Here is a 26,232-nt window from a genome sequence, read left to right as displayed (position 1 = left end):
ACTCAATTGAAGATTTTATTTGAAAAGGTGAACAGGTTTGGTAAATGTATTGAATTTTAGGTAAAATTATTTGAAAAGTTCAAAGATTTCTTTAAGTGATTGCTGATTTTTAGATGTAGAAGAAGTTGCAGTTGATTTTGAAAGATGAGATATTATTTGCAATTATCAACATAGACAAAGCCTTATTTTTGGGAGTAAAAAAATAATGAAAATTAACTGTTGATTAAAATTTATAATTGTAGTTCACATACTTTTCAAAGAAAAAAGGTTTTCATACAATTGCATAATTGCGTTGTAGCGTTGGCCAGAGTAATAAGGCTATGCAGAAAAATTCCACAAATTCAATTTGGACAACGAAGAAAGGCGAGGTGTTGAGTGAATGGATTTGGGTTTGATTTGATCCAGCGGCGGCGGAACACGTGCAAGACTGCTTTGTACATTATTGAAAAGTGACGTAATTGGATCACGCCAGGCTGGGAGGAAGAAAAAGAAGTTTTGGCTGCACGGCTGACGGAAAGAGAAACAACCGCACCGACATCGGTAAAAAAGAAGTAAAAGCGAGGGAAAGGGCGACTCTGACGGATGGATTTCGAGCCGAAACGAAATCGGGTGTGCGGTGAGCCGCGGATTTTGAGTTAATCACGTAGCGCGGCCGCAAAATCTTGATTCTCGCTCTTTTTGCTGCACTTCAATTTTCCCCCGTCCGTCTTGTCATTCGAGCTCGACGCTTTCAAAAGATTAGAAAACGTGAGGCGATTAAGTTCATTTCCAGAGTTTCATCCCCATTTTGCGGCGTTGAATTTTTTGCGCTAAACATTCCAAATCCGATTTTCGGATAAGCTCTGGCCATTTTTCCACACAAAAATCCATTTATTAAAGAATAATTATTATGCGTATAAATTTTGGTATGAACTTGGCAGAAGCATTTTTGCAATTAGAGCGGTCATAAATTTAGGAAGAAATTTATATAGCCACGCGAAAGGGCAATCCGTCCTCCGATTCTCGGGCGCTCGGCCTGAAATAAATTGCCCGTGGAATCGCTTTAAGCGTGAGCGTTTCAGCGGCTGTAGCAACATTTGCACGGAAATGTTTCAAAAATATTGCTGGCACTAAATCAAAAAACATCGGAGAGGCAACTTTATACTCTTGGCGGCCGCCGGTTTTCAAGAGCGCCCAAGCGAGTGTGGAACTTTTTATGCGTCGCACCAGACGCACTTAAACCGACTAAAATAATACTTTGTTGACCGATAAAGGCTTATGTGTCGGCGCGCCTGCTAAGCAGTTTTTTCTTTTTAAGTTACATTTCTTTTAAACCTTGCATTATTTCTGGAACGTTTTTTCGAATTCTTCAAAAACCTATTTGGATACATCACACTTTCTATTCAAATAAAAAGCAAACACCTAACGTGGATTTAATTAATGGCAAACAAAATATTTCTCACTGTGAAAAAGAAAATAAAATTTGGAATACAAATTTATACTATTACACATTTATTTTGAGTTTTAGAATTTTATGTGACCGCAAAATTCAATATTATTTACATTAATTTTGTTATATCAGACACAAAAATTGAGTTTAGTTTTAAATTAATTTTAATAAATGTTGGTTTTTATAAACATGCTCACCATGGTAAAAATTTATTTAAACAAAAACTACAATTAAAAGTAAATCAAAATCGTTAGAGGGGATAAATATTGTAAAAAAATAACACAAAAATTAAGGTCCTGTTTTTTTTCCAAACTTCAACCAATTTTTTACTCTCCCATGGATTTTGTAAAATGCAACTAAAAACAAACAGGTGCAGTATGCAAAATTCAGAATAAAATTAACAATTCTTATGGTAAAGCCCTTTAGGTAATAGAAAAAATTTATTCAGCTTAGGTAATGTATGCAAAACAAAATAATGAAAAATTACACTCTGATACTGTGATTGATTGGAAACAAGTAACACTTCAAAACTGAAGATTGCTTTTACTTGCATCAGTTCTAAAAAATTTCAATGTTCAAAGCGTGAAGCACCAAGTGCAAGTGTGCGAGTGCTAATTAGAAAATACAAGATGAGAAACAAGTCGCTGGAGTTGTAAATCTGTCCTCGGCTGCAAATCCATCCAAGCTGATGTCACCCACCGCGGCCGGCCCAGTCAGTGCTAAACGACTCGCAGCTAATGTTTTCCTTAGCCACGACACCTTGACGAGGCCCAATCAACATCAATCACAATAAAAGCCCCTTTCTCATTGATCTAATTCCGTCCTGACGCAGATCGAATTCTCCGCTTAACACTCCATTAGCGAGTAAAAAAAAATTAGCCCTCGAATTATAACACTTCACGCGTGGCTTTAAGTACGCCCGAGTTGCGGCGAAATTGAATCATCTAGATCCTTATTTTTGCTATACCTGCCACCCCCCGGCGTTGCGAATGGTCTGTTATTTTTTTATTCGCCGAAATAGCCTGCCCGGCGCGCGTCGGAATGAGAGATCGTTAATTATTTCAACCAGCAGGCCTGCCCACCGACCGACCGACATTGTGATTGCCAAGAACAAATGTCGGGAGCGCACGCCGACAACACGCACAACGGGGCTCCTTTCAGGCGCTGCAGCCTCGCGAGCCGTGAAATGGACTAGATGGGCCGTCTGATCCCGATTCGCTTTTCAACGGACTTCGACCTCGCTCAAATCGCACCAGATAAAGTTTGTCGCCCGCTGAGCTTTTCCAAACAAATCCATTTGAAAGGTGACTCAAAGATTTTCCAATTCTTAAAAGTTTCATTTGTTTCCAATTCTACTAATTTAGCAATTATCATTCCGTTTCTCATCACGGTTGACTTTGTAGCTCTCTATTCACTTTGTGTTAGGACTGTTGCGTGTGTTTACTCCAATTGGCTTTTACGAGTTTTACTATCGGCCCGAGCACTTTAAATTATTGCCGCAGATGTTGAGACTTGAACTCTAACCTCGCGATCTATTTTTGCGTATCAGAGCTTGATTCGCGCACCGTGGTAAATTAATCGAGCCGTTTGGCCCGCCGGATCAATCGGCCAGATGTAATGGCACACAACAGTAGTCTCGTGTAATATGCGGCCTGGCATTGATTTCTTGTTAACAGAGGGCCTGGCGAGCCATGATTTATGCATGCAAAGTGCCCGTTGCCACCGCTTTGATCAGCCCGATTTGCTGTTTGCTATTTTCAGAACAAGGACTCTAAAGAACATGTTTGTTTAAAAACATATCAATTTGTTAAAAATCTAGATTAAATGAATCATAAAAAATAATAATTTTTAGTGCAGCAACATTTCTTGTAAGGTTTGGGTATTATTTTTAATATGACAAAATCCTCCTCCGGGAGACAAGGAAATTTAAAAAACTTCTCTTGGTGTCCACAATGCAGAAAATCGGTGCTGAATAACTTTTGAGACTTGTTAGCTGGAGGGAGAAGTGGTAAAAAGCTGTGATATGCAGCAGTGAGGGAGTGCGTGCGTGTGCACATTTCTTTTTTTCTAAAACAAAAACCGCAAAAAAAAAAATATGTCTGATGAGGAGCAACAAGCATGAAAACCACACTTGTCATTCGCCTCGGGCAGAATTTGTTTTAGTTAAATAAAATTTACAAACGTGTGTGTTGAATTTCACAAAGATGGAAAGAAAGTGTGTGAGAGCAGGAAAAAATAAAACCTGGAAGTTATTTTAAATTAATTAAAATTTGACCTTTTTTAAATTTAATTTTAAATTTTCATTCATTGAAATATCTCCTGAGCTTGATAAGTAGCAAGTGAAGTTTATTGGTGCACCATAAGGCAATCTAGCCCAAATCGAGATCCATCAATATTCAAAAAGTTATACAAATGAAACGAAAAACTGCAAAAATTGGAGAAATGGAGAGAAGCTTTACACCATTGTCTTTGTTCGTTTTGATTTCAAATAAATTAATTAGACATTCATGCGAAATACAAATTTTGGAAATCTCTCAAATGTGGAGTTCGATTTTGTTTTTACGATTTGACCGAAACAGTTGGTATATCACCTAAGACTAATATCGCATCGCCGTTGGTGGCACCAAAAGGAAAAGCCAACCTTTTAGGAACGAGAAAGTTGATAAATATTTGATCGCGGCAATATCTTTCTGCGACGAGGCAGGACCGCATGAAACTTTTTAGCGATTGGCGCTGCCAAATCTAAAGTCGGGTGGTTGGCGAGCGTCTTTTGAGAGAGAGGAAGTCGCTCTTTCTCTCTACCTGCGCAGAAATAAGAGCGAACGGTCGGCCGATTCTTCCACAGAGGTGCATGAAAAATTGAAAGCAGCCCGACAGACGAGTGGAAAAATTGCCTTGCCGAGATGGGAGCTGAAAAACTGAACTCCCAAGTGAAGAGAAACGAGCCCGCCAATGCCGGGCTGATGAAAAAGAGTGGAAATAATTCATGGTAGACAGTCTGATTGAACCTTGATCTTCAAGAAATATTCATAAATGTGCAAACTAAAAATCATAAAAAGTTTAAAATGAAATTCACTATTCTAAAAAAAATTGGTAGTTCTTAAATAACACAATATATTATATTAATTTCAACCTAAAATTTCTAAGTAGTTATTAAATAAATACTATTAATTATTTTTAATTAATAATTGCTGACTTGTTATATTTTAATTAGCGTTTGTCCCGAAAGTAATTTTATTCAATTAGTTTTTTTCCTTCCTCCTACTCATACTTTACGCCGTTTCTAAGAAATCATTATTTTTTTCCGCCAAAATATATTACAATGGCGCAGTTTGCACAATGAGAATTTATTATAATAAGGTGCCCGTCTACCTGAAATATTGAGGCGCTTTTCGCCGCACAGGGCATTGAAATTGCCCCATTACGCGCGTCTTGCCATTATCGATCATTACACCCATTCCAGGGCACAAAGACCGGCATTTATTTTTGCTCGCGAAAACGCCTCCTTGCGCAAGTTTTATCGTTTTAATTTGGCGATAAGGACCCGGCGCGTTGTAAATTATTCACGGTGTTTAATTTTAAAAAGAGTTTCCACGCACCAAAAAGCCACGCGTGTTCTTGACGCAAACTTTTGCTGCGTACGACTGCAAGTAAAAAGCTTTGGCGCGAAGTATAATTGCTCATAATTTGCATTTTCCCCGCCTTTCATTTGTAGCAGCGACCCTTAAAAAGTTTGCTTTCCTGCGCTGCTTAATTAATGATTCAATATGTGAAAAGTTTTAAAAAGGGTTTAAATTAAAAGTATTAACCCTCATGAGAAATCAAACTAAAAAGTAAGGATCAAAATTTCACATTCACATATAATAAATGTTTAATTTTTTGATAATTTAGTTCGTTTCATGTGGAAATAAAATAAGAAACACTCCGAAACAATGTAATATTTTTTTTTAGAATAATTGTAAGATTAGTTGACTTTACTTGATGAATAAAAATTTTTATTGCAGGTTGTACCATTTTCATAATTGAATTGATTTTTTTTATCAATGCATTAAATTTGACTTCGGACTTCAGATACATGTTTATAAATACAAACTCTACTTTTTTAATATATTAAATGTTTACCAATATTTATAAGCTTTAGTTGAGAGAATTGAGATTCTTACTGTCCCCGTTCATCCCAAAAAAAAAAAATTAATAAAAAATGCAATTCTTGACCATCTCTATTTTCGAGAAAGCTTTCTGCTGCTTTTCAATTTCTATTTTGGAACCTCCTATTGAAAGTGGCCAAACAATGCCAACAAAGAAAGAGAGAGATGTGCTGAGCTCAGAAAGGTTGACTGTCGGAAAATCGAGCGAACAAGAGGAAGACGTCGGTCCGCCGCTCCCGCCCTTTTCTTTCTTATCTCTGGCTTTCATTCTCTGCTTTTCCTCCAGAGCACCGAAATCTCTGGTTCTTTTCCTCTCTCGGGGAAAAATTTCAAAGGGTGGGCAAATTTGCTCGTTCAGCATGCATGCGCTAAATTGTGGGTCCAGAAAGCAACTCACAAGGTGAAGTGGCACTTGAGGAGCCGGCCTGCCTCGTTCTGCACGCAGAAGACTCACTCCGCCGACGCCTGCTGAGGAGCGACTGATGGGATGCAGCGGCAGGAGCTCTTCCCGAGGCGCCGCCGCCGCCGCCACACATCCATGCGCCGTCGCTTCAGACCTGCCCAGCCCGCGCGACAACAGCGAAAAAAGCTTTATATTGCAGCGTATGCTCTAAAAGGCGTGGAAGGGTGAAAGTAAAACTTGAATGTAAAGAAAAGTTTACGAGTTGGCAAAAAAATATAAAAAAAAACTTTAAGAACTTCATTTTTTTGTTACTTAAAATGATGCTGAAAATTTTAGAAACTTTTGTCCTTCTTAAAGTTGGATTTGAGAATAATTAGGATTAATTAATTTTTTTAAGTCTCGAGATTTTATAAAGACCACCGTTTTTTTAAAAGGACTTGACTTCTTCCTTCAATCTCTGGCTGGTACAAAACATTCCCAAAAACTTGAGTTGAAATTATATTTATCAAAAAATTCATTTCATATCATTTCAAATCCAAGACATTTAATCACCTAATTTTATACTCAATTTTTTTGACAGTTCTTGATAAAAAAAATCCGTGTTCATTTAAACCCTGCGACTATATTTCTCATTTTGTAATAATTTAGCCTCTTTTCTTTTTTTTTCTAACACACATCGTTGTCATTGTTCCAAGATAATAACAACGCGTGCCAATTTGCACCCGCTACAGATAAAGAAATGTGCGAGCCCTGTGCCATTTCGCGCGTCGCCCTCTCACCTTTTGTTCACCACAACATCCGAAAGAAGCCCGCGCAAGATCAGTAAGGTGCGTGGGGGGCGTCCATCCTGTTATTAACGCAGGGAACAAACGGCCGACCTCTGACCTTTGGTGGTGCGGTTTCGCCAAAAGTGCTCTCTGCCCACCCTTTCCTTGTAAATGAATGTTTGCATAGTGATGAGCGTTTGTAAATATAGAGCAGAATTAACTCTCATTTTGGGACTGCGGGGTGAGTTATGAGATGTTTTCCAAGTGAGTTGCTAAACAAATACATAAATTTCTGCCAAAATCACAGTATGAAGCTGTTGACTAACTCTTTTGCTTAATTAATTTCTGCAATTTTTGTTTATTAAAATTAAAATTCTCCCATTTTATTTTTACTTTTTTATTAATTCCTCCCACTTAGTTTTAGTCGGACACAAGAAATCCTAGGTTTTAAAGTACCAGCAGACCGCAGGTCGCCTTTGGGGTCAGTTGTCCTTTATTTTTTCATTTTTTCTTTGCAACGAGGTTCGCCCGGTTTCAATTTTTCATGAAATCCACCTCGAGTGTTACCATTCAATTTAAATCTGCGGGACGGGCCCGCAAATTAACGCACACTTCGTGCTTTTTAATTTAAAACGCAGAAATGAAATTTCCAGGGCAATGAATCCACCTCGAGTGTTACCATTCAATTTAAATCTGCGGGACGGGCCCGCAAATTAATTATACCATCAGCTGATGGTGCAAGTAATCAACAACAGTAATTAATATGATTTAATTTTGGCCATTCATATCGGTCTAGTTAAATGATGTATCAGACAGTGCAGTTAAAATTGTTTTTTCAATGTCAATTTTATACATGTTGTAACAATTTGATTTCGATCAATGAAACTAGAATAATAATAATAATCAAGATAAATCTTAGGGATATTACAAATTAATATTAATGGTGTATAATAAACAAAGGGAGAGGAGGGGAATGAGTATATTTTATCAGAAAGGCTTTTTATAGCTGCAGAATTTCTAGGACTCATTTATTATTTGTCTTTTTTTAAACATGTAAATCTCAATAAACGTGGTTAGTAGAAGGACAGACTGTATCATACATTCGCAATGAAGGAAATGAAAGGAAAAGGATTGAGCTCTTGCAAATCATAAAGAACGGTATTGGAAATTCAAAAACTCGATCGTCGGTGGCACAAAAGTGTAAGTTGTGCGGCAGCAAGCGTTGGACTGAATAATTTATGAAGAGCGCGCGCTGCTCCGGCCTATAAACAGCAACAAAACCAAAAGTGCTTTCGGCAAAAAATTTATCACCACGGCAATGGCGCCGCAAGAGAGAGAGAGAGAGAGAGAGAGAGAGAAAGAAAGGGCACATCGATGCCTCATTTTCCGCCACCGTGCTTGCTGCTGTCAAGCCGTCGGAAAACTGGAAAGCTGTTTTGCAACGTCAGGAGCACACCGCGCTTCCAAATGATATTTTCGCCTCCTTGTGCGGAGACTCGAGAAAAAGATTCAATTCCGCACGTGTCCGCAGACGAATTCGGAAATTTACGAGAAATCCCATAAATTTGGTTTATGGCGGCAATAAACTTATTAGATTAGGGTCGGAGGCGCCTCCGGGCGGCTTCGCTCATTATCATATTTGCTGTTTTTCATTCAAACAAGATTATTTTATTGCTCTCCGGGATATTGAAGAACGAAATTCAATATCTTTGGAGTCTCATCTTTCCCGAAGAAGGGATAATTTATAACAATGAATAAAGAAAAAACAGGGAACGCGCGCAAGAGATAGAAATTATGTAGATTGTATTACTGGATCAATATGAACATTTGGCTAGGGACTCGTTTATTTGAAAGGAAAAAAATCATTTAATAAACCCAATTCTAGCTAAATTTTAATAATCAATTGATTTTAATATAAGTTCCATTGCTGGGGTGAGTCATTGTGTAAAGGTTAATTTTGCTCTCAAAATATGTACTTTTTTTGTTTTCCCTTACAAAAAGCAAAATCAATTATTATCTTAAATAGCTGATAGTGTCATGTAAAAATTGGAATGACTCCTCACTCCTCACAAGCGGATTGCTGTTAAAGAATTCATTGTTTTCACACATAGACCCAGCTGCTTGCTTGAAAAGTCTTACATTATTTATTTTTTTATTAATGATTTTTAAAGAAATAAAATAATTAAATTTTTATTTAATTATAAGAAAATTCGTTTCACTTATCAGTTGAAAGTTAAAATCCAAACAGTATTTTGAAAACAAAAATCACCCAGCTCTTTACGATATATTTTTACAATCTTTTTTTTTATAACAAAGGAACAAAAAAGAAAATGGTATGCGCACTAATATATTATTCCAATGCCTCTTGGGATGACGCAGAATTAGCCACGAGTGCAAATTCCACGCCTATTTCCATTTCATTTGGCCGCACCGCCGAATTTCCTGAGGGTCGCCGGTCAGACATTTAGCTCATTTGTGCTTGTCAAGCGGCCGTTTGTGTTTTGCAAAGCTGCAAATATTTATACTCTGGGGTGTGTCTGTCTGAGCGAATTCCACTCGGGACAGCCTGCTGCCCACCGTGCTTTTATTGATTTTCGAGATACACAGTGCGAACTCAAAGACGCACCCACGAAGAGGAGCAATCACCAAAATTTCATCTGCAGCCTCTATATCGATCGTCCAACTAATTAGTCTCCGCATCGGCTGACCGCACAAAATAAAAGAACCTTATTCTAAATCATCAATCACAATCACTATCAGCCACACCACTTGAAAAATGTTTTTGCCGCCTGGAAAGCAGCTGTGCTAAAACTGAAGCGACCACTTGTGCTGGCTAAATCGCTTGCACAATTTTTTTACGACTTTCACAAATGATGAATTAGTTTGTGATTAAAAAACATACGGATTAATTAATTTTTGATTAAAGACTGATTGCCTTTTAAAAATACCAAAACCGGCACATTCTAATTCAATTAAACAACTCACAAAAACCCATCGAGGAAAAGCCGATTTTAAATTCAAATCACCATACATTAATCAATTAAATTTACATATGATTTGATATCTCTCGAATTGGTATAGATTTCATTATTTCATAGGATGTTGTTTCTTAACTTTACAGCTAAGAGAAACTAAGTAAGAGAAGTTGATGAATGAAAAATTATTTAAATTAAATTTTTACTTTTTTTTAATAAAATGTTTTGTATGATCCTTATATTTTCCTTATTTGGTTTTGTATTTAATTCTTTGCCCCCGCACATGAGATAATTAATTTTCTAGCTTACATGAGCATTCTTTCTAAAGATATGATCAATCCAATCGCAATGTACAAATTGAAAAGATGCATTGAATACTTTCGCTAGACAATTGGCCCTGGGGATTTCACGTATAATTCTGTAGGTTTGGTGCGAATTCCAATAATGAAGCGACGTAAAATCGGCGTGCAAAAAACGGCAGGTAGAACTGGAAGATTGCCAATTAGCGTCAGATGCGCATTGAATCGGCGCTTTCGTGCGGAAACACGATAGGAAATTCCGGATATAATGCCGATTCAGGCGATCGTCTTTTGTGCGCGAGCGGCATAATTAAAGGCGCCACTCAGGCATATCCAGAGTGTCGTCTGCAGATTGGCCGAATCAATATTTGCGAGGGCGGAGAGGTGCTTAATTGAATTTCAATTGAATTTTATGCATGTAATGAATGACGGCGACCCACGCGCACAAAATGTATAAAACTCAAAAGGGTTCGATACGACCGACCGCCGCACCCCTCAAGCGGAGGGAGTCGCTTTATAATATTTCAAGTGCCTTCGATTCTGGTGCGGAATACAACAAGGGACAGCGATGACAAAGTGCGACAACCCATGCACCTCTCCAATAAGGTTCGGAAATAGTAATATTTTTCCACAACTTTTTGTTGATATTTTAAGGTACCCTACATTCAGAAATCTGTTAGAGATAAAAAGAAATGAATAGAACTATCATTATAGATAAATAATACATTATTCATTCTAATTAATTCCAATCACAATTTTTTATTTGTCAAAATTTTTATTGTTAAATTGTTAATATCTGGTAATTTTTCTTTCTTCTCTTATTGTTAATTGAATTACAGTAACTTACACTGTCTTTACTTTAAATCGTGATCCACGCATCTTGTTAAGGTCAGTGATTGCCTGTGTGATATAATATCAATTATCTATTAATATAATTGTGAAACTAATATAAAAATTTATCAAGAGAGGCAAGTGACAAAATATTAATAGTGTAATCATTTAAAAGTTATAAACATGTGATTCATTTTTAGATAAACATTTTGTTTTTTACTTACAAAAAAATTATAACTTAAAAGTGTTAAATTCAGATCCTTGTTTCTGCTCTTAAACATCCCTCAGAGTTCATTTTTTCCCTTTTTCCCGCATGGAGCAACTTTTTATCTTTCCGACGCTTGAATGAAAAGTTTGTCCGCCCTGTCAGAATAAAAGTCGGGCTGGATGATATCTATTTACCGTTTCAGGCCCTCTCAGCCGCTTTTCAAAGTTTCATCCACAGTCAGAGATTTGCTCCGAGCAAACAGAAAATGCACTTCACTATAGCAGACACACGCAGTACACATTAGAACGATCAAGAGCGAGTGAGCGCCGTCGTATTTATTTATGTTTATCGCCGGTGGATTGTTGACGGCCGTGGCACAACAAACTGCAAAAATGTCCGAGTTTGGGCAGGATGCTTGCAAAATCAAACACGCAGACCGAATTAATGAGCAATTAATTAAAAGCTCGCGTGTCTGCGGCCCTCTCATTGCATTTTGATTTGAATGAAATATTGTGACGTATTAACAAAATGAGCGGAAATATTTCATTTTTCGCCGACTGCTGGAAACAGCAACGTTTGCACCTGAGGGAGTGGCCACTAATATTATTGTCAGTTTTTGGAATGTCGTGTTGGTTATAAATGCATTAATTAGAATCCAAATTTAGGAATAGTCAATGCTAAGCAAAATTCATTGTTTGCTTTAAAAACTTTCAGAACGAAACTTAACAAGCAATTCTTAAATTGAGCAAGAAAAACTATTTTAATCGCCAATTGTCACAATTTTAATCTATTGTATTTATTCTCCGAAAACAGGAATAAATTTTTATTTTCAGCAATTCTTACTTGTGAAAACACCTACATAATTTCATTACAGACACTTGAGGCTGAGAGTCTCAGGTTGACCTTCACTAACATTTTGTGCATATTTTTCTGCCAAATTATTGTTGATTCTTGGACACTGCTTGGAACTCGTGAATTTAATTCAATTTCTTTTAAATACAAATTATAACCTTTAATCACTGACAAGGAGTCGTTATTAAATTTACAAAATTTTCTTCTGAATAGGTTTTCAATTTTTAAAATTATGTAAAAAACTGATAACTTGAATAAGAAGAAAATTGAGTTAAAATTTGAAGAGAAGATCTTGAATTAAAAATAAAAATGGTTGCATAACGCTTTGGAAGGTTGTCTGATCAAATTAACGTTGAGGAAAATTAAACTTGAAAGGCAACACAGAGTACATTGGGTCGTCCAAAAAGTTGTTCGCGCTCGACGCACCAATTTGCAATCAGACAACGTCTAGACGAAAAACAAAATCGGCGGCCACCGGGTGCGACTCGTTAGGTGCGGCTGTCCCGGTGAGTAAAGAAGACAGACACGTCACAGCAAAATATTATTAGCGCCGGAGTGGCGCCTCATCGAGAGCCCCCGCCGGGGAACACACAAACAAAATAACAAACCATCACCACGCTGTGAAAATAGACATAGATTGCGAGCGCGAAAACACAAATAATAACGTGCAGCGGGTAAAATCTCAAAATGAGAAGCGGGGCGGAAAAGTTTGCACGGTTTGCGCCGCTCTATTATTTCGGAAGCCAAATCCGCGACCAGAGTATCGATTATGTCTCGCGAGCGCAAACAAATATTTGCTGATAAACAGGTTTTTCAGTCCAACTGTGATCATTTTCAAAGGAAGCATGCGGGAAATGGAGAAAGCTAATTCTCATCCGGGGCTTGTGAAAATAATAACGAAGAAAATTCCGACCCAAAAACGAAAATCAAAGGAGTGATGGCTAATTTGAGAAAGGATTGATAAAACAAATGGAACGCAAAATACAAAACTTATAAACCAGAAACGAGATGCAGAAAAAAATCACTTCATAAATCTTTATCCCATTATTATTGAAATAATTGATTTTTTAATTAACAAGAATTAGATTTTTTTCTCTTAATAAAAGATTAGTTTTCTTTCATTAGGAATTTGTAAGCACAAAATAAATCTATTTAAGATATTTTTAACTTGATCCCAAGATTTTATAATGAATAATCCCAAACTTCAAAGGTGATCAAATATGTTTAAAGTAAGCCAAATTTCGCCACAAAATTAAATAAATATTTAGTCGGATGACATATGCTTCCTGTTTGAAAATATTAATTAATACTTGAATAATAAGCCTAAAATAATTGAAATTTTAATAAAGGCTAAGCATCTTACAATTAGCCTATGATAGAATAGAAATTATAGCCAAAATTTAAAACTGTCAATATTATAATCTTTTTTTACAAATTTTAATAGAAAAAACATTCATTTATGTTGGATCAATTATTTTCCGCCAAATTTCTACAAAGTATTGTTAGAGGTTTAGGAACTTCAGAACAACCAGTCAAATCTGGTTTTGACAGATTATCTATCCCAAGGTGTCTCAAGGCTAAATATCAAAATTAAATAGGCCCGTCATATTATGTGACCACATAATAGAGTCAGCGAGTGGATCGTTTGGAAACACTTGGAGGTATCAATTGATGAATCAATAATTCAATAACAGTTTTACTATTGTAATTTTTTCATCCAGAATTGATTATTCTTTTCCTTGGAAAATTTCTGTTTTCGCCAAAATTTTCTAAATATTCTTTCGTTATCTAAAAAACGTCGGCAATCTGAACAAAGCAGCGCAACTGTGAGTAACCTCTGTTTACAGGCGCTTGCGTTATTTAATACTTTGTCAGCCGCGTGTCTTCGAGTTTCAAAAGCGCGAGAGAGACCTCGTATCAGGTTTCAGGCACCGGGGGTGCGCGACACACATAGACCACGCCAATTAAATATTCAAATGCCAATCCGACGCAGCAACTCAAGAGCATGACACGTGAAATTTGCATGCGACCCCTGCAAACGTTCACTCTTGAAGCAGGAGGGAGAAAAAAGTGAAAGTGAAAAAAAGGGGAAGGAAAGAGAAATAAAATAATTAAAGATATAAAAAAATTGCAAAAAAAGTGAAAAAATTTTTTAAGACAATTTAGTAGGAGAAAAGATAAAAAATAATTTTGAAATACCTTAAAATTAGTAATCAATAATTTACATTTTTTTTTTAACATTCTTCATTAATTTTTTCCAAACTTTTCAAATTATTATAATGAAATGACTATAAATAAAATAAATTATTATAAAATCTTCCTTCGCTTATGTTTTGAATCTGATTTGGCCAAAATCAGTGTCCTCCACTCTATTTTTTCTCCTCCCTTCGAGACACTCACTCGGAGGCGTAAATGCGCCTGATTCGACAACTGGGGCGTGTGCTCTGTTTATTTTGTACGCGTGCAGAGAACAGGCCCTCCCAACACGATTTGGCCTAGGGAGGTGCTGAAAGGAAAACAATTCAATTTGGCGTCTTCGAGACGCGATATAGGGACTCATGAATCATGCAGCTCACGAGGGCGTATCGCTTCTCCATTGTTTTGACACTCAAAATCATTTCCATCAATAATTCACGAGTGCAATAACTCCCAAATTGCATCTAGAATTTTGTCAACTGCCTGAAATAATTGCATTCCGCGAATTGAAATTATAAGCTCGCACGGAGATGCTCACAGTGACAATTTATGGCAGGTCATGACAGTTCAAATAAAAAAAAACTTTTCATATTTTACATCAGAATTTCAATTTCAGAACAACAAAGTTCTTTAATCTTTAATCCATGCATGTCTAATTTATACTAAAAAATTTAATTTAAAATTCATATTTTTTTTCTGTTTTGGTATCAACCAAAATCCTATTCTGTTTGGTTTGACAATAGTTTTTAAATAAATTTAATGAATTATTATTCCGTAAAATTAGGCAGATTTCCAATTATTTTAAGGCTACAACTTCATCAACGCAAGAATATAAATTATTGATAATTTCACTTGAAATTAAAAGTTTAATCTGAAAAAAATTTAGCAAAAAAATTAGGATGCTACATAATAATATTTTTATTTAAGAGTTTGCACAATTTAATAAAGAAAATTTAGTCATAAAATCATGGGAGTAGAGTAGCTTAATTTTGTCATCCAAGATAGCTGATTTATTTTATAATTACTTTGAGAAATTTCTTTTACATTTTTTTTTTTTAGTTATTATTCTCTTGTATTGAAAGCTTTAAAAAAATGTATGAAAAACTATCAAATTAATTTTAATAAATAGGTTACATAGGATATGTTAATGAGAAATAGAGAATCCAAATTTTTTAATCAATTCTTTCCCCCATTTTACTATAACAATAAAACACTGTACATAAATTTATTGTTTGTCCTCATAACAATTTTAATTTAAAAATTGCAGATTTATTAATTATAAGAAGGCCAAATGAGGCCAAATTTTAAGCGGAAAATTCATTCAAAAGTTTCCATTTAAGCAAAAAAAAATGCAAATTTTCTTTCTTTTTTTCCTTCTGAGGATGACATCATTCTCATTCCTGAAAGGTGTTCGTCCGCGGCCCCAGACGTCTTTGCTCGCAAGGCCGGCGAAAGTGAAACCGCGAAATTGGCAAACTCGCGGACACACCTGACTCATATGTGCGTGCGACTTGTCAAAATAACAACGCCGTGCTTTGCTGCTGCGAACGCGAAAATCGATTGGCTTCGAGGCAGAGCGCGGAGGCGAGAAAACGAGATGAGGAAGGCGGCGAGTGCGAAAAGATCAAGACTCACCTGAAGAGATTCCTGACACGAGTCGCCTGCGAAAAAGTGGAAATTTCCTTTTACGTCCTTCGCACAACTGCACGCACGAAGATAAACAAACACTTGGCACTTCTTTTTCGACAACGCTGCAGAGCAGCTGAAACCAGTCACTTTTCAGTTTCGTCGTGTCTCGTCCTGTTGAGACCTGCCTAGCCTGCCACCAGATGGTTCTGCCGTACGAGCCAGTGATTGGTTCGGCTGTTTCGCCACCAGAGGCGCTCTTCTCCGAATCGCCAACCTGAAAAAGTGTCCTTTTCTTTTCGATTTCAAACTGCCGACTGATGTAAACAAAAGGACGGAGGACTTGTGGAATGTCACATTTAATTAAGGACGTGCACACGTACGCAGGGGTGCGCGCCCCTACCGTTGAGTGACCTTTTGACAGCTGAAACAGATCTTGATAAACGCAAGAGCCGCGCAACGCGAGTAAACCGAGTCATGAATCGCGGTGGTGTGAGTATTTCGGAGAGGATTTATTTTTGTCAATTTGCGGCATGACACGCCAGTGTCGGTTTTCCCAATTATGTATTAACTTAAGCGTGGAATTTCTGGTTTACATTGTTGTAACCTCTGAAATTTTTTATTAATTTATTTTACATTATATCATCAAGTTTATGTGAAAGGTTTGTGTATGTATACAAGGTAAATTTTTGTGTTCATATTAATTTAAGAAATAAATTAATTCTTCTAAGAATGAGCGATTAAAACAATTTAAAATATATAATTATGTATATGCCTAATAATTCTTCAAATAATATAAAATATTGCTATAAACATCATGCGACATTATCATCGCACTATCTTTTTAGATAACCATGAACATAGTTTGAAACAGGTTTGAAAAGTGTCATTATAAATTATGTATTAAAGCAGGTTAGACGTCTGATTCCGCCACTAGTTTATACATCAACAAATTTACAAAAAGAAAAAAATCAGAAATTCAAAAAATGTTATGTAATTTGTATAAACGTTTGAAAGTTTCTAAAATTTCTTTCATAAATTTTGTGTGAATGAGAACCAATAATGACGAATGATAATGATAACATTTAATGATTTTTTTTGTCATCATTGTTTTCAAATTTCTACATTTAATATGCACACAACATAAAATTAGTTCACAGTTTTTTAAATGTTTTAAATTCAACACTAAACAAATAGGGATGTAATCTGAAGCTATGAATTAATTGAAATTTAATTTCCTCAGGGTTATAGACCTGTGCGGCGGCACGAGAGCTTCTTGGAAGAGGTGTGCCTCTTGAACTTACTGGCAGCGATCACGAAATCGACAGCGATGAGACTGAATACCTTTTACACCCAAACGAACAAAATTTTGAGATTAACGGCCCCTCGGTGGCAACGTTTCGGAGAAGTAGAAGAAGTCGATCAAGTAGTTCCTTTCTGAAGATTCTTCAGTGTTTCCTTTGCGGGTCAGTTTAATTATTTTCTATTCGATATTTTCATTTAAAAATCAGTAGTGTATTTAAAAAAAAGAAGCCAACTGAGAAAAATTAAGTTTATTGTGAAATTGAAAATTGCACAATTTAATAGTTATTCCAATTTTTTTTCCTTATAAAAATTTTATATTTTTTATAATTAATTTGCCTTTTTTCACAAATATTAATGAGTATGTAACATGAGCTGTGTAGTATAATGAAAATGTCTGGGGCTTCGTTTTTATAATTGACTCATGGATCAAAACTAGATAAGATAAGCGGTTTGGCTGGTTTCCTCATCGATCAGTTGAGGCAAGGCGCAACAGACGCCAGTATACTTCTCTTAGCATGGAAATGGCTGATTATCGTATTTTCAATTCGGAGTCTCAGATTTTTATTTCAGAGCAACGTAAAAACTCATCTTGTGGGAAATTCTGTTCCTGTCAAGTATTTCGGTTCGGGTGAGTTTCAAAAAAACAAAAATATTAATTTAATATGATCGTATCATGCAAAAAACAATTATGTATTCAAGAGGCACAGTTTGGAACTTTCGCAATTTTAAAATTAATTATCTATTTAGATAAAGAACAAACTATAAAATATTTTAGAACTTATAGAGTGGGAAAGAATTTGATAAAATAAGTAAAAAAACAATGGGTTTAAAGAATTTTACCCTTTTGTTTGAACTATTGTATTGCACTTTATTTTATGGTTGGTGTTAAAATTTATCAGTGTTAAATTCTCAGAAGTTGGTACCCCTGCGAATGACCTTTCTCCGGTGTAGTCCTGTTATTCAGTTCAGCTGACCAAAAAGGAGAACGGAGTGAAATTTTTTTGAACAATGGTTCGCAATTAATTAACCTTTTGAAGGCACCCCCAACGATACGAAAATTGTTTTCCCACGCCAAGAAAATTATTCGCCTTCCGCGATCGAGATGAGTTTTGTCGAAACGCGAACCGAGTCGATTCAGACATTGTCTTCGGTGGCGTCAGACGCTCCGCACATCATGCAGGCTGAAGACACTCCACTGATAAACAAGCAGAGGAACGATATGTGCTCAAGGTATAAGGGCAGCAGGCGGGTTAAAAATAACCCAGTCCGTGTTTTGCTAACCACGAGCGGTGTAATTTGGCTCTTGAATGGCGTGACATTTTAAAAGTTTGCGATGCATATAACGGGGGCGCTGCCTCAGCAACAGTACCTCCGTCGCAAATAGAAGCAGGAAAAATGTACGCTGGAATTAGTTTTATACCACAAAAAAATCTCATCTTTCCCAATTTGCATACAATTTTTTCTCATAATTATTTTGCTTTTATCTATTGCAGGTGTTGCCAGTGGCTGTGGAGCCGATGCTGGCGTCAAAAGGAATTGAAGTCACGGATCATTACCATTGGCAGATTGGCAGCGGAAAAATACCCTGCCAATGTCATCAGAAACCAAAAGTACAATGTGATAACCTTCTTACCATTGGTAAAGCCTTGCACATAAAATATTATATTTATTGTACTAATGCTTAATTAATTTTAGGTATTGTTTCAACAATTTAAATTCTTCCTGAATTTGTACTTCCTTGTAATGGCAACAAGCCAGTTCATTCCTGATATCAGAATTGGCTATCTTTACACATATTGGGGACCTCTTGTAAGTATAAAACTGAAAACAATAATAACAAGAAGTTAATAAAAATATTAAAATTTCTTACACATTTTTTTGCAGACTTTTGTCCTCACTGTGACCATCTGTCGAGAGGCAGTGGATGACATTAGAAGGCACCAGCGAGACAAAGAGGTCAACTGCCAGCGGTACATCAGACTGCTGAGCGATGGCTCCAAAGAGTCGATTCCATCCTCTAAAATCAAAGTCGGAGATCTAATAATAGTGGAGAAAAACCAAAGAGTGCCCGCCGATATGGTGTTGATGAGAACAACTGAACGGTCCGGCGCCTGTTTTGTCCGCACAGACCAGCTAGATGGAGAAACTGACTGGAAGCTTCGACTGGCAGTCCCAGGCACACAGAAACTTGCCCACGACAAGGACTTGTTTGATATCCATGCCACCCTGTATGCTGAGAAGCCTCAGAAGGACATTCACAGCTTTATAGGCACTTACACAAGAGTAAGACGCAAGAAATTTATTTTGACACTTTTTTCATTTATAAATTGCAATTTACACTTATTTATTTTCATTTAAAAATTTTTCTGTATTTTATTAGCATGATGGCGTGCCATCTGAAGAATCATTGGATGTTGAAAATACTCTATGGGCAAACTGTGTTGTTGCCTCGGGCACTGCTCTGGGACTTGTCATCTACACTGGTTCTGAAACAAGGAGCGTAATGAACAATTCATCCCCAAGGTCCAAAGTTGGACAGTTAGATATGGAAGTTAATCAAATCACCAAGGTTCGAGGTTTTTTCATTGGTAATAAATCTCCTGAAATCCTAAAATATAGGTTTTGTTTTGCGCTGTGATCACCCTGGCTCTAGTCATGATGTGTCTGAAAGGTTTCAATGGGCCTTGGTATAGGTACACTTTCAGATTTGTTCTGCTTTTCTCTTACATCATTCCAATCAGGTAATTATAATACTACATCTAAATTTGTAAATACATTTTGTGTATTTCTTCTAGTTTGAGAGTGAATCTTGATATGGGAAAAGCCTTTTACTCTTGGGCAATGCAGAGAGACCCAGCAATTCCGGGAACTGTGGTTCGTTCCACCACCATTCCCGAAGAGCTTGGCAGAGTTTCGTACTTGCTATCAGACAAAACGGGCACTTTGACTCAGAACGAGATGATCTTCAAAAAGCTGCATTTAGGAACAGTGTCTTATGGCACAGAAACGTTTGAGGAGGCAAGGAGAACTAGCAGAGTAATCGATTATACTTAAACATCACTTTCACAGATTGTTTTGCATTTACGGAAAGCCTTTGCCAAGCAACAGCAGAGTGAAATGAGGGGTGTGAGTTCTGGCAAGATGCGAAGGTCTGAATTGAGCAGGGTCTTGGAAGCTGTGAAGGCACTTGCGTTGTGTCACAACGTTACTCCCACCTATGAGACCAGCGACAGGTCCGAAAACGGCAGTGATGAAGCTGAGGCTGACCAACATTCCAGCCAAGAAGTCATTTATCAGGCATCGAGCCCAGATGAGGTTAGTATTTTAAAATTTGTGCTTATTTTAAATAATAGCTGGATCCTTATATATAGGTGGCACTTGTGAAATGGACTGAAGAGTCGGGTCTGGCCTTGATCCACAGAGATCTTACTACAATGCAACTGAGAACTCCCAACGGCTCTGTCCTCAATTATACCATTTTGCAAATCTTTCCGTTCACTTCGGAGACCAAGAGGATGGGCGTAATTGTGAAGGTATACTTTGTCAATTTAGTCCTTATACAATATCTCAAAAAAATTATATAGGAGGAGTCTACAGGGGAGATTACTTTTTATCTCAAAGGTGCTGACATGGTCATGTCTGGTATTGTTCAGTACAACGACTGGCTTGAAGAAGAGTGTGGAAACATGGCTCGAGAGGGTTTGCGGACTTTAGTTGTGGCAAAGAAATCACTGTCGGAGGAGCAGTATTTTGATTTTGAAGTTAGTTTTTAGTACAAATAATGTTTGTGATTATTAAAAAACAAATTTAAAGGCTCGTTACAATGCCGCTAGGATGAGTGTGTCAGAAAGAGTGGTTCGAGTTGCTGCTGTTGTTGAAACAATAGAAAGGGAGATGGAGCTTCTGTGTGTCACTGGTGTGGAGGACAGATTGCAGGATGCAGTGAGACCAACTCTGGAATTGCTCAGAAATGCAGGGATCAAGGTAAGACATTGAGCTTCAAATAAAGCCTTAGTTTAAAAATTTTGTTTTAAACAGATTTGGATGTTGACTGGAGATAAGCTCGAGACGGCAACTTGCATTGCCAAAAGTTCGAGATTGGTTTCTCGAACTCAAGGTCTTCATGTATTCAGAAATGTAACCAACAGAACAGAAGCTCATTTGGAGCTAAATGCATTTAGAAAGAAACAAGACAGTGCACTTGTCATCTCCGGTGATTCCTTGGAAGTAAGATAATTATTCGAAGCCTCATTTCTATCTGGATTACTGATGCTATTTTCAATAGGTCTGTCTGCAATATTACCAGCATGAGTTCATGGAAGTGGCTTGTAGTTCTCCTGCTGTGATCTGCTGCCGTTGCTCACCAACCCAAAAAGCGCAAGTTGTCAATTTGATTCAAGAGCACACTGGAAAGCGAACACTTGCTGTCGGCGATGGTGGCAATGACGTCAGTATGATTCAAGCTGCTGACGCTGGAGTTGGAATCGAAGGGCGCGAAGGAAGACAAGCCTCGCTGGCTGCCGACTTTTCTATTCCACAATTTTCGTATTTACAAAGGTTATTGTTGGTGCACGGAAGACGCAGTTACAAACGATCAGCTGCACTAAGCCAGTTTGTCATTCACCGAGGCCTCATCATCTCCACAATGCAAGCTGTTTTCAGTTCTGTCTTCTACTTCTCCTCTGTAGCACTGTACCAAGGATTCCTTATGGTCGGGTATGTAATTTTACTAGTAATATAAATATAAACAAGGAGCAAGACTTAAATTCAATACCTTTTTTTTTAGATATGCAACTGTGTACACAATGTTCCCCGTGTTTTCGCTTGTTCTTGACAAAGATGTTTCCTCAAAAATTGCTCTGACGTACCCTGAGCTGTATAAAGAGTTAAGCAAAGGCAGGTCCCTCTCCTTCAAAACATTCTTTAGCTGGGTCTTAATCAGTATATTCCAAGGTACTTCTTATAAATACTGTTGAAAAGTTGAGATGTGCTTAAATATTTGTGTTAGGTGGAATTATTATGTACGGGGCATTCATTCTCTTTGAAGATGACTACATCCACATCGTAGCAATTAGTTTCACTGCTTTGGTATTGACAGAGCTCACCATGGTTGCCCTCACTGTCCGCACATGGCACTATCTGATGGTGTTGGCTGAACTTGTGAGTTTGGCCATTTATATCCTGTCACTAATATTACTGAGGGGATATTTTGGTAAGACATTTTTTTTTACATAAAGATTTTTTATTGTCATTTAACGATCTTCATTTTCAGACTCCGAATTCATTCAAACTCCCCAATTCTTGTGGAAAGTGACTGTCATCACTCTTGTCACCTGCCTGCCACTTTATATTTTGAAATTCCTCCGACGTAAATTCTCACCGCCAATATATTCAAAGCTTTCGTAATCACAGCTTAAATGATCTGATTAATGTTATCTTTTAATCTTACCAAAGTGTATTTGCAAGCAAATTGACTTATTTTAATCACACAATAAACAGATAATAATTCTTCCATGAATTTGCTATTATTCAATTATCCACTCATAATTTCGGGTAAAAATATTGAAATAAAATTTCTGTATTGCATCTTTTTGTAAAATTTAATTTTTGATAATCCGGATAGTCAAATCATGAGTAGCCTAGTAACTGTTACAGTTTAATAAATGATAAATAAATAATGCAGTTTTCCACCCTGCAAGCAAATGAAAAATATAAGTTACCTTAAGTAATTACACAACAGCTACTTGTGTTACAGTCACAGGGTAAAAAAAATTATTGCAAATATATCGATACTGAATTGTACATGCGACAATAGACACATACTTGAATTCAAAACGGCATCAACAATTAATATTTAAATGTCAAATTTGACACTTATGGTTTTCTGTAGAGTGAAAATGGTATATTTTTATTAGCCAATAAGCCACAAATTATCCTTAATTCAAAAGCATTTGTTCATTTATTTCTACGTTTTGAAAGTAAAAAGTCGGGGGGAAAAGATTCATAAGTTCGTAGGTATGAGGATTAATAAATTTGAGCTGGAGGCCCGGCCCACAACTGCAAAACTCCTTGTCCAAGAATAAAAATGAAAATACCACCTGCTTGAGATAGAAAAATAATAACATCAAACCCACCTTGTGTTCTATAGAAAGAATTACAAAATTTAATAAATTGTTTAATTACTAGGATTAGCAGTACATTGGATAAATTGTTTAAATTATAGTATAATAATCCTAAGCTGAAATTTCCGTGGGATGAACTTCCTGCTTTACTTCTTCGACCTTTTGGACGATTTCAGTCGTTCCATCATTCTCCTCCTTTTCATTCACTTTTTCAGAGCCTTCTACCTGATCTTCTTCTTGGTTATCCTGCTGTTTATCGTCCACAGACGGTGGTGGAACTATAGGTATTGCTGCTTTAGGCCGCTTCAACGGTGTTGGACGGGGAACCTGATTCTGAGTGCTGTAATATGTGATTCCAGTAGGCACATACATTTCTGCTGGAGGTTGAGGAGGAGTTGCAGGAGGCTGTAAATTCAGATTTTATTAAAAACACTTACAAATTTAAGAAAACCCACCACAGCTGGGAAACTTGGGAATGGAGGAAAAGCAGCAGGAAACTGAGTGGCTGGAGGTTGGACGTAATTCAACATATTAGGATTTGGCGGCGCCATAAACGGAGGTGTTGGTTGAGGACCAGCAGGGAAAATTCTTGTAGGAGGCTGAGCAGGAGCTATGAATGCAGCAGCCTGAGTAGGTGAGGGATAGCTCGGAGTGAAGTTGGTTCCAGGGGGTAAAATTTGAGTTGCCGAGCTCACAGGAACAGCGTTTGGCAGAGGGGCTGCCACAGGCTGAGGCTGACCAACTGCAGCTTCAGGATATAATTGATGTTGTTGGAATCCTGAGAGATTTAGTATTAAAATACTTTAAATATGAAGATATCAATAGCAAACCTTGTTCGTAATATGGACCAGAAGCAGGAGGTGGTTGATCATAAGAGGCACTGCTTTCTGGAAGAGATCGTTGTCTCTGTGAGGAATACCTCTTCGGTCTGTTCCCGGAACCTTCTTGCTGCATCCTAGGAGGAACATTGGCTTGGCGTCTCTCAGAAGGCGGTGCTTGATTAAAAGGTTCGCCTTTAGGTTCTGACAGAAAAAGAAAATTGAGTATTCTAAAAAATTCCTGGAAAGAAAATGTTACTTTGTTGCCTTCGAAAGTCTCTACTTGGAAATTGCTCTGAGCCAGAATCTTTGAGGGAAAGATTTTTGATGTTGTTTTCTAAGTGGGTTGTCTTATCTCCTTCGTCGGCAAAATCTCTGGGTCGACCACCTCCTCGTCCACCCCTACCTCGACCTTCAATAATCCTTCCTGATCCTCGGATTATCCTTCCTGACGGGCCAACACCACGGCCGCGTCCACTCTTTGTTGGCTGATTGGTTGGTTTCGGAGGTGACTCTTCTTCCAACACAACTTCCCTTTCCTTTCCTGGAGCACCTTTCCTGCCACGAGGACCGTCGCTGTTTCTTTTGGGTGGCAGGGAAGGGAACTGCTTCTCACTATCTACTTGAATTTCCTCTGTTCCCTCAGACCTCTCACTCAACCTGCCTCCATCAGATTGCCTCCGGGGGCCGCCACCTCGGCCAACAACTGCTCCCCCACGGCTGGGTTTTGAATAGGCATTCTCATCCTCCCAATTACGATCATACTTGTTTGGCCCTCGTCTACGCATTTTATATTTTTCATGAAAAACTTATTTGCATTGTTTATCAACTTACCCGTAACGTCTTCTCCTTCTTGCTCTTGGAGGGCCTTCTTCACTTCTAATGTCATATCCGTACGAAGTTACTAGCTCGTCCCTAGATTTGGGTGCTTGGTCAGCCTCGTTAAATTTGTCATGAGACCATCTGTCAGCGCTCTCCTTCCACGCCTTTTTGGGTTTCTCCTCCTTTGATTCAGCTCTAAAAAAATTATTAAGAAAAAAAGGGTTCATTTATGAGAATAAATTGTGTACTCTTCATCAGGCTCGTCTGCCCCTCTGTCATCATGCTCATAAAAGGTGCCCTTTTTAGGAATGTACTGCGGATTCCTCCGATCCTCATCGTCATCCAACTTTTTCTCTTTTGCAGACCCACTTTCTTCCTCTCCGTCGCCTTCCTCTCGTTTGTCTCCATAGAGTTCCTCCTCGTCGGCAGTGCCTTCTTCTTCGTCTCCTTCCTCCTCGGTACCATCCTCATTGTCTCTTTTGCGCAGCCGGTCTTCAGTTTCTTCCTCAGAATCGGCGCTTTCGTAATCCGACTCGGTTTTTGTGGTTGTGGCAGAAGTGTCATGGTCCTAGAATTGAAACCGCTATAGATCAGTCTGTGCCGTTACTTTTATCATACTAACATATAAGTGTAACTTTATCTGATTGAACGTGAATTAAAAAGGCTAACACAATAGGGCAATGAACGTATGCATTAATTACATTATACAAATTATTATGTACATGTGACCCGGCATTTGCACAGGCATGCGCGTAATATACACACCCATGCGCTAAAAAATATAATTCCCCCTTAAATTTTGGCAAGTATTGAAAAACATATGAGACGAACCTAATTCCATATTTCAAAATTGTGTCAACGAGAGCAAATAAGAAAGTGCTGGATATCCGCAAAAAAAGGACATTGACCATACAAGTTATGACGTGAAAGGAACACCCAATGGAATGTCTCACCGAAAATATTGAAGAACACCTTTTAAACGGCCCTTGATTATGTCAAGTCTAAAATTAAATATTCATTTACCATTTCGGGTGCCTTTGGGGTGTCCAGTTCCTCTGAAGGCTTCACAGTTTCCTCATTTTCGGGAGGATTTTCATTTTCGTTTTTATTGGTGTCCGACATTTTTGTCAGCAGTGCAGCCAACATGATAAATCTTAAAAATCTTACATTGAAGGGCAAACTATAAAATCATTTGAACGCCATTAGATATTTTTCATTTTTTTCACATACAAAATTTTTATAAAAATTATAATTACTGTTCATTTTTAAGGAATGTTGCTTCAAAGTCTACAGAGATGCTGTTGATTCCCAAAATTGGAATATTGTTAGGTTGGCAAAGCTAAAAAACACCACTTGGCGCGCAAGTTTCGTTTCCCCTCACGCCCATGCCGCCGTGTAATTAAATTAATTCTTCATGCTGTAAATGGCAAC

General features: G+C 37.5%; 3 protein-coding genes across 8 annotated transcripts in view; 1 reads left to right on the top strand and 2 right to left on the bottom strand.

The window, feature by feature from the left end:
* The window catches only part of LOC132197972 (dystrobrevin beta-like), a 34,006-nt gene extending 18,083 nt beyond the window's left edge, over positions 1–15,923 (bottom strand). For 4 of the 5 annotated variants that reach the window (XM_059621612.1, XM_059621616.1, XM_059621615.1 and 1 more), the window contains exon 1: positions 15,744–15,923. The gene's annotated coding sequence lies outside the window, so the exon portion shown is untranslated. Of the gene's footprint in view, positions 1–5,974; positions 6,062–15,743 lie in introns of those variants that run through there. The other variant, XM_059621613.1, reaches the window with a different exon arrangement.
* Positions 15,924–16,006: 83 nt separating this feature from the next.
* Positions 16,007–22,553, top strand: LOC132197971 (probable phospholipid-transporting ATPase IIB). Of its 2 annotated transcripts, XM_059621611.1 has the most exons (17): positions 16,007–16,226; positions 16,978–17,200; positions 18,533–18,677; positions 18,735–18,848; positions 18,924–19,322; positions 19,420–19,608; positions 19,659–19,780; positions 19,835–20,057; positions 20,109–20,354; positions 20,411–20,572; positions 20,624–20,800; positions 20,853–21,023; positions 21,078–21,266; positions 21,325–21,755; positions 21,826–21,992; positions 22,048–22,251; positions 22,312–22,553. In XM_059621611.1, the coding sequence occupies exons 4-17, from the start codon at positions 18,783–18,785 to the stop codon at positions 22,443–22,445; spliced, it is 2,880 nt and encodes a 959-aa protein (XP_059477594.1). In that variant the 5' UTR covers positions 16,007–16,226; positions 16,978–17,200; positions 18,533–18,677; positions 18,735–18,782; the 3' UTR covers positions 22,446–22,553. The 2 variants fall into 2 exon arrangements, with proteins under 2 accessions (XP_059477594.1, XP_059477593.1); XM_059621610.1 differs by lacking the exons at positions 16,007–16,226; positions 16,978–17,200 and adding an exon at positions 17,963–18,269.
* Positions 22,554–22,620: 67 nt separating this feature from the next.
* LOC132197975 (protein CASC3) lies at positions 22,621–25,957 on the bottom strand. The gene is made up of 7 exons (XM_059621620.1): positions 25,825–25,957; positions 25,050–25,369; positions 24,814–24,996; positions 24,239–24,759; positions 23,992–24,183; positions 23,617–23,939; positions 22,621–23,566 (listed from the first exon to the last, which is right to left on the bottom strand). Exons 1-7 carry the CDS (start codon positions 25,945–25,947, stop codon positions 23,273–23,275), a joined length of 1,956 nt encoding a protein of 651 aa, XP_059477603.1. The 5' UTR covers positions 25,948–25,957; the 3' UTR covers positions 22,621–23,272.
* Positions 25,958–26,232: the final 275 nt, after the last annotated feature.

Source organism: Neocloeon triangulifer, unplaced genomic scaffold, assembly GCF_031216515.1.
Source record: "Neocloeon triangulifer isolate White Clay Creek 2 clone unplaced genomic scaffold, ASM3121651v1 ptg000012l, whole genome shotgun sequence".
NCBI classification, from domain to species: Eukaryota; Metazoa; Arthropoda; class Insecta; order Ephemeroptera; family Baetidae; genus Neocloeon; species Neocloeon triangulifer.
Note: the sequence above shows the minus strand (reverse complement) of the source record. Positions and strands in the feature narration are given on the sequence as shown.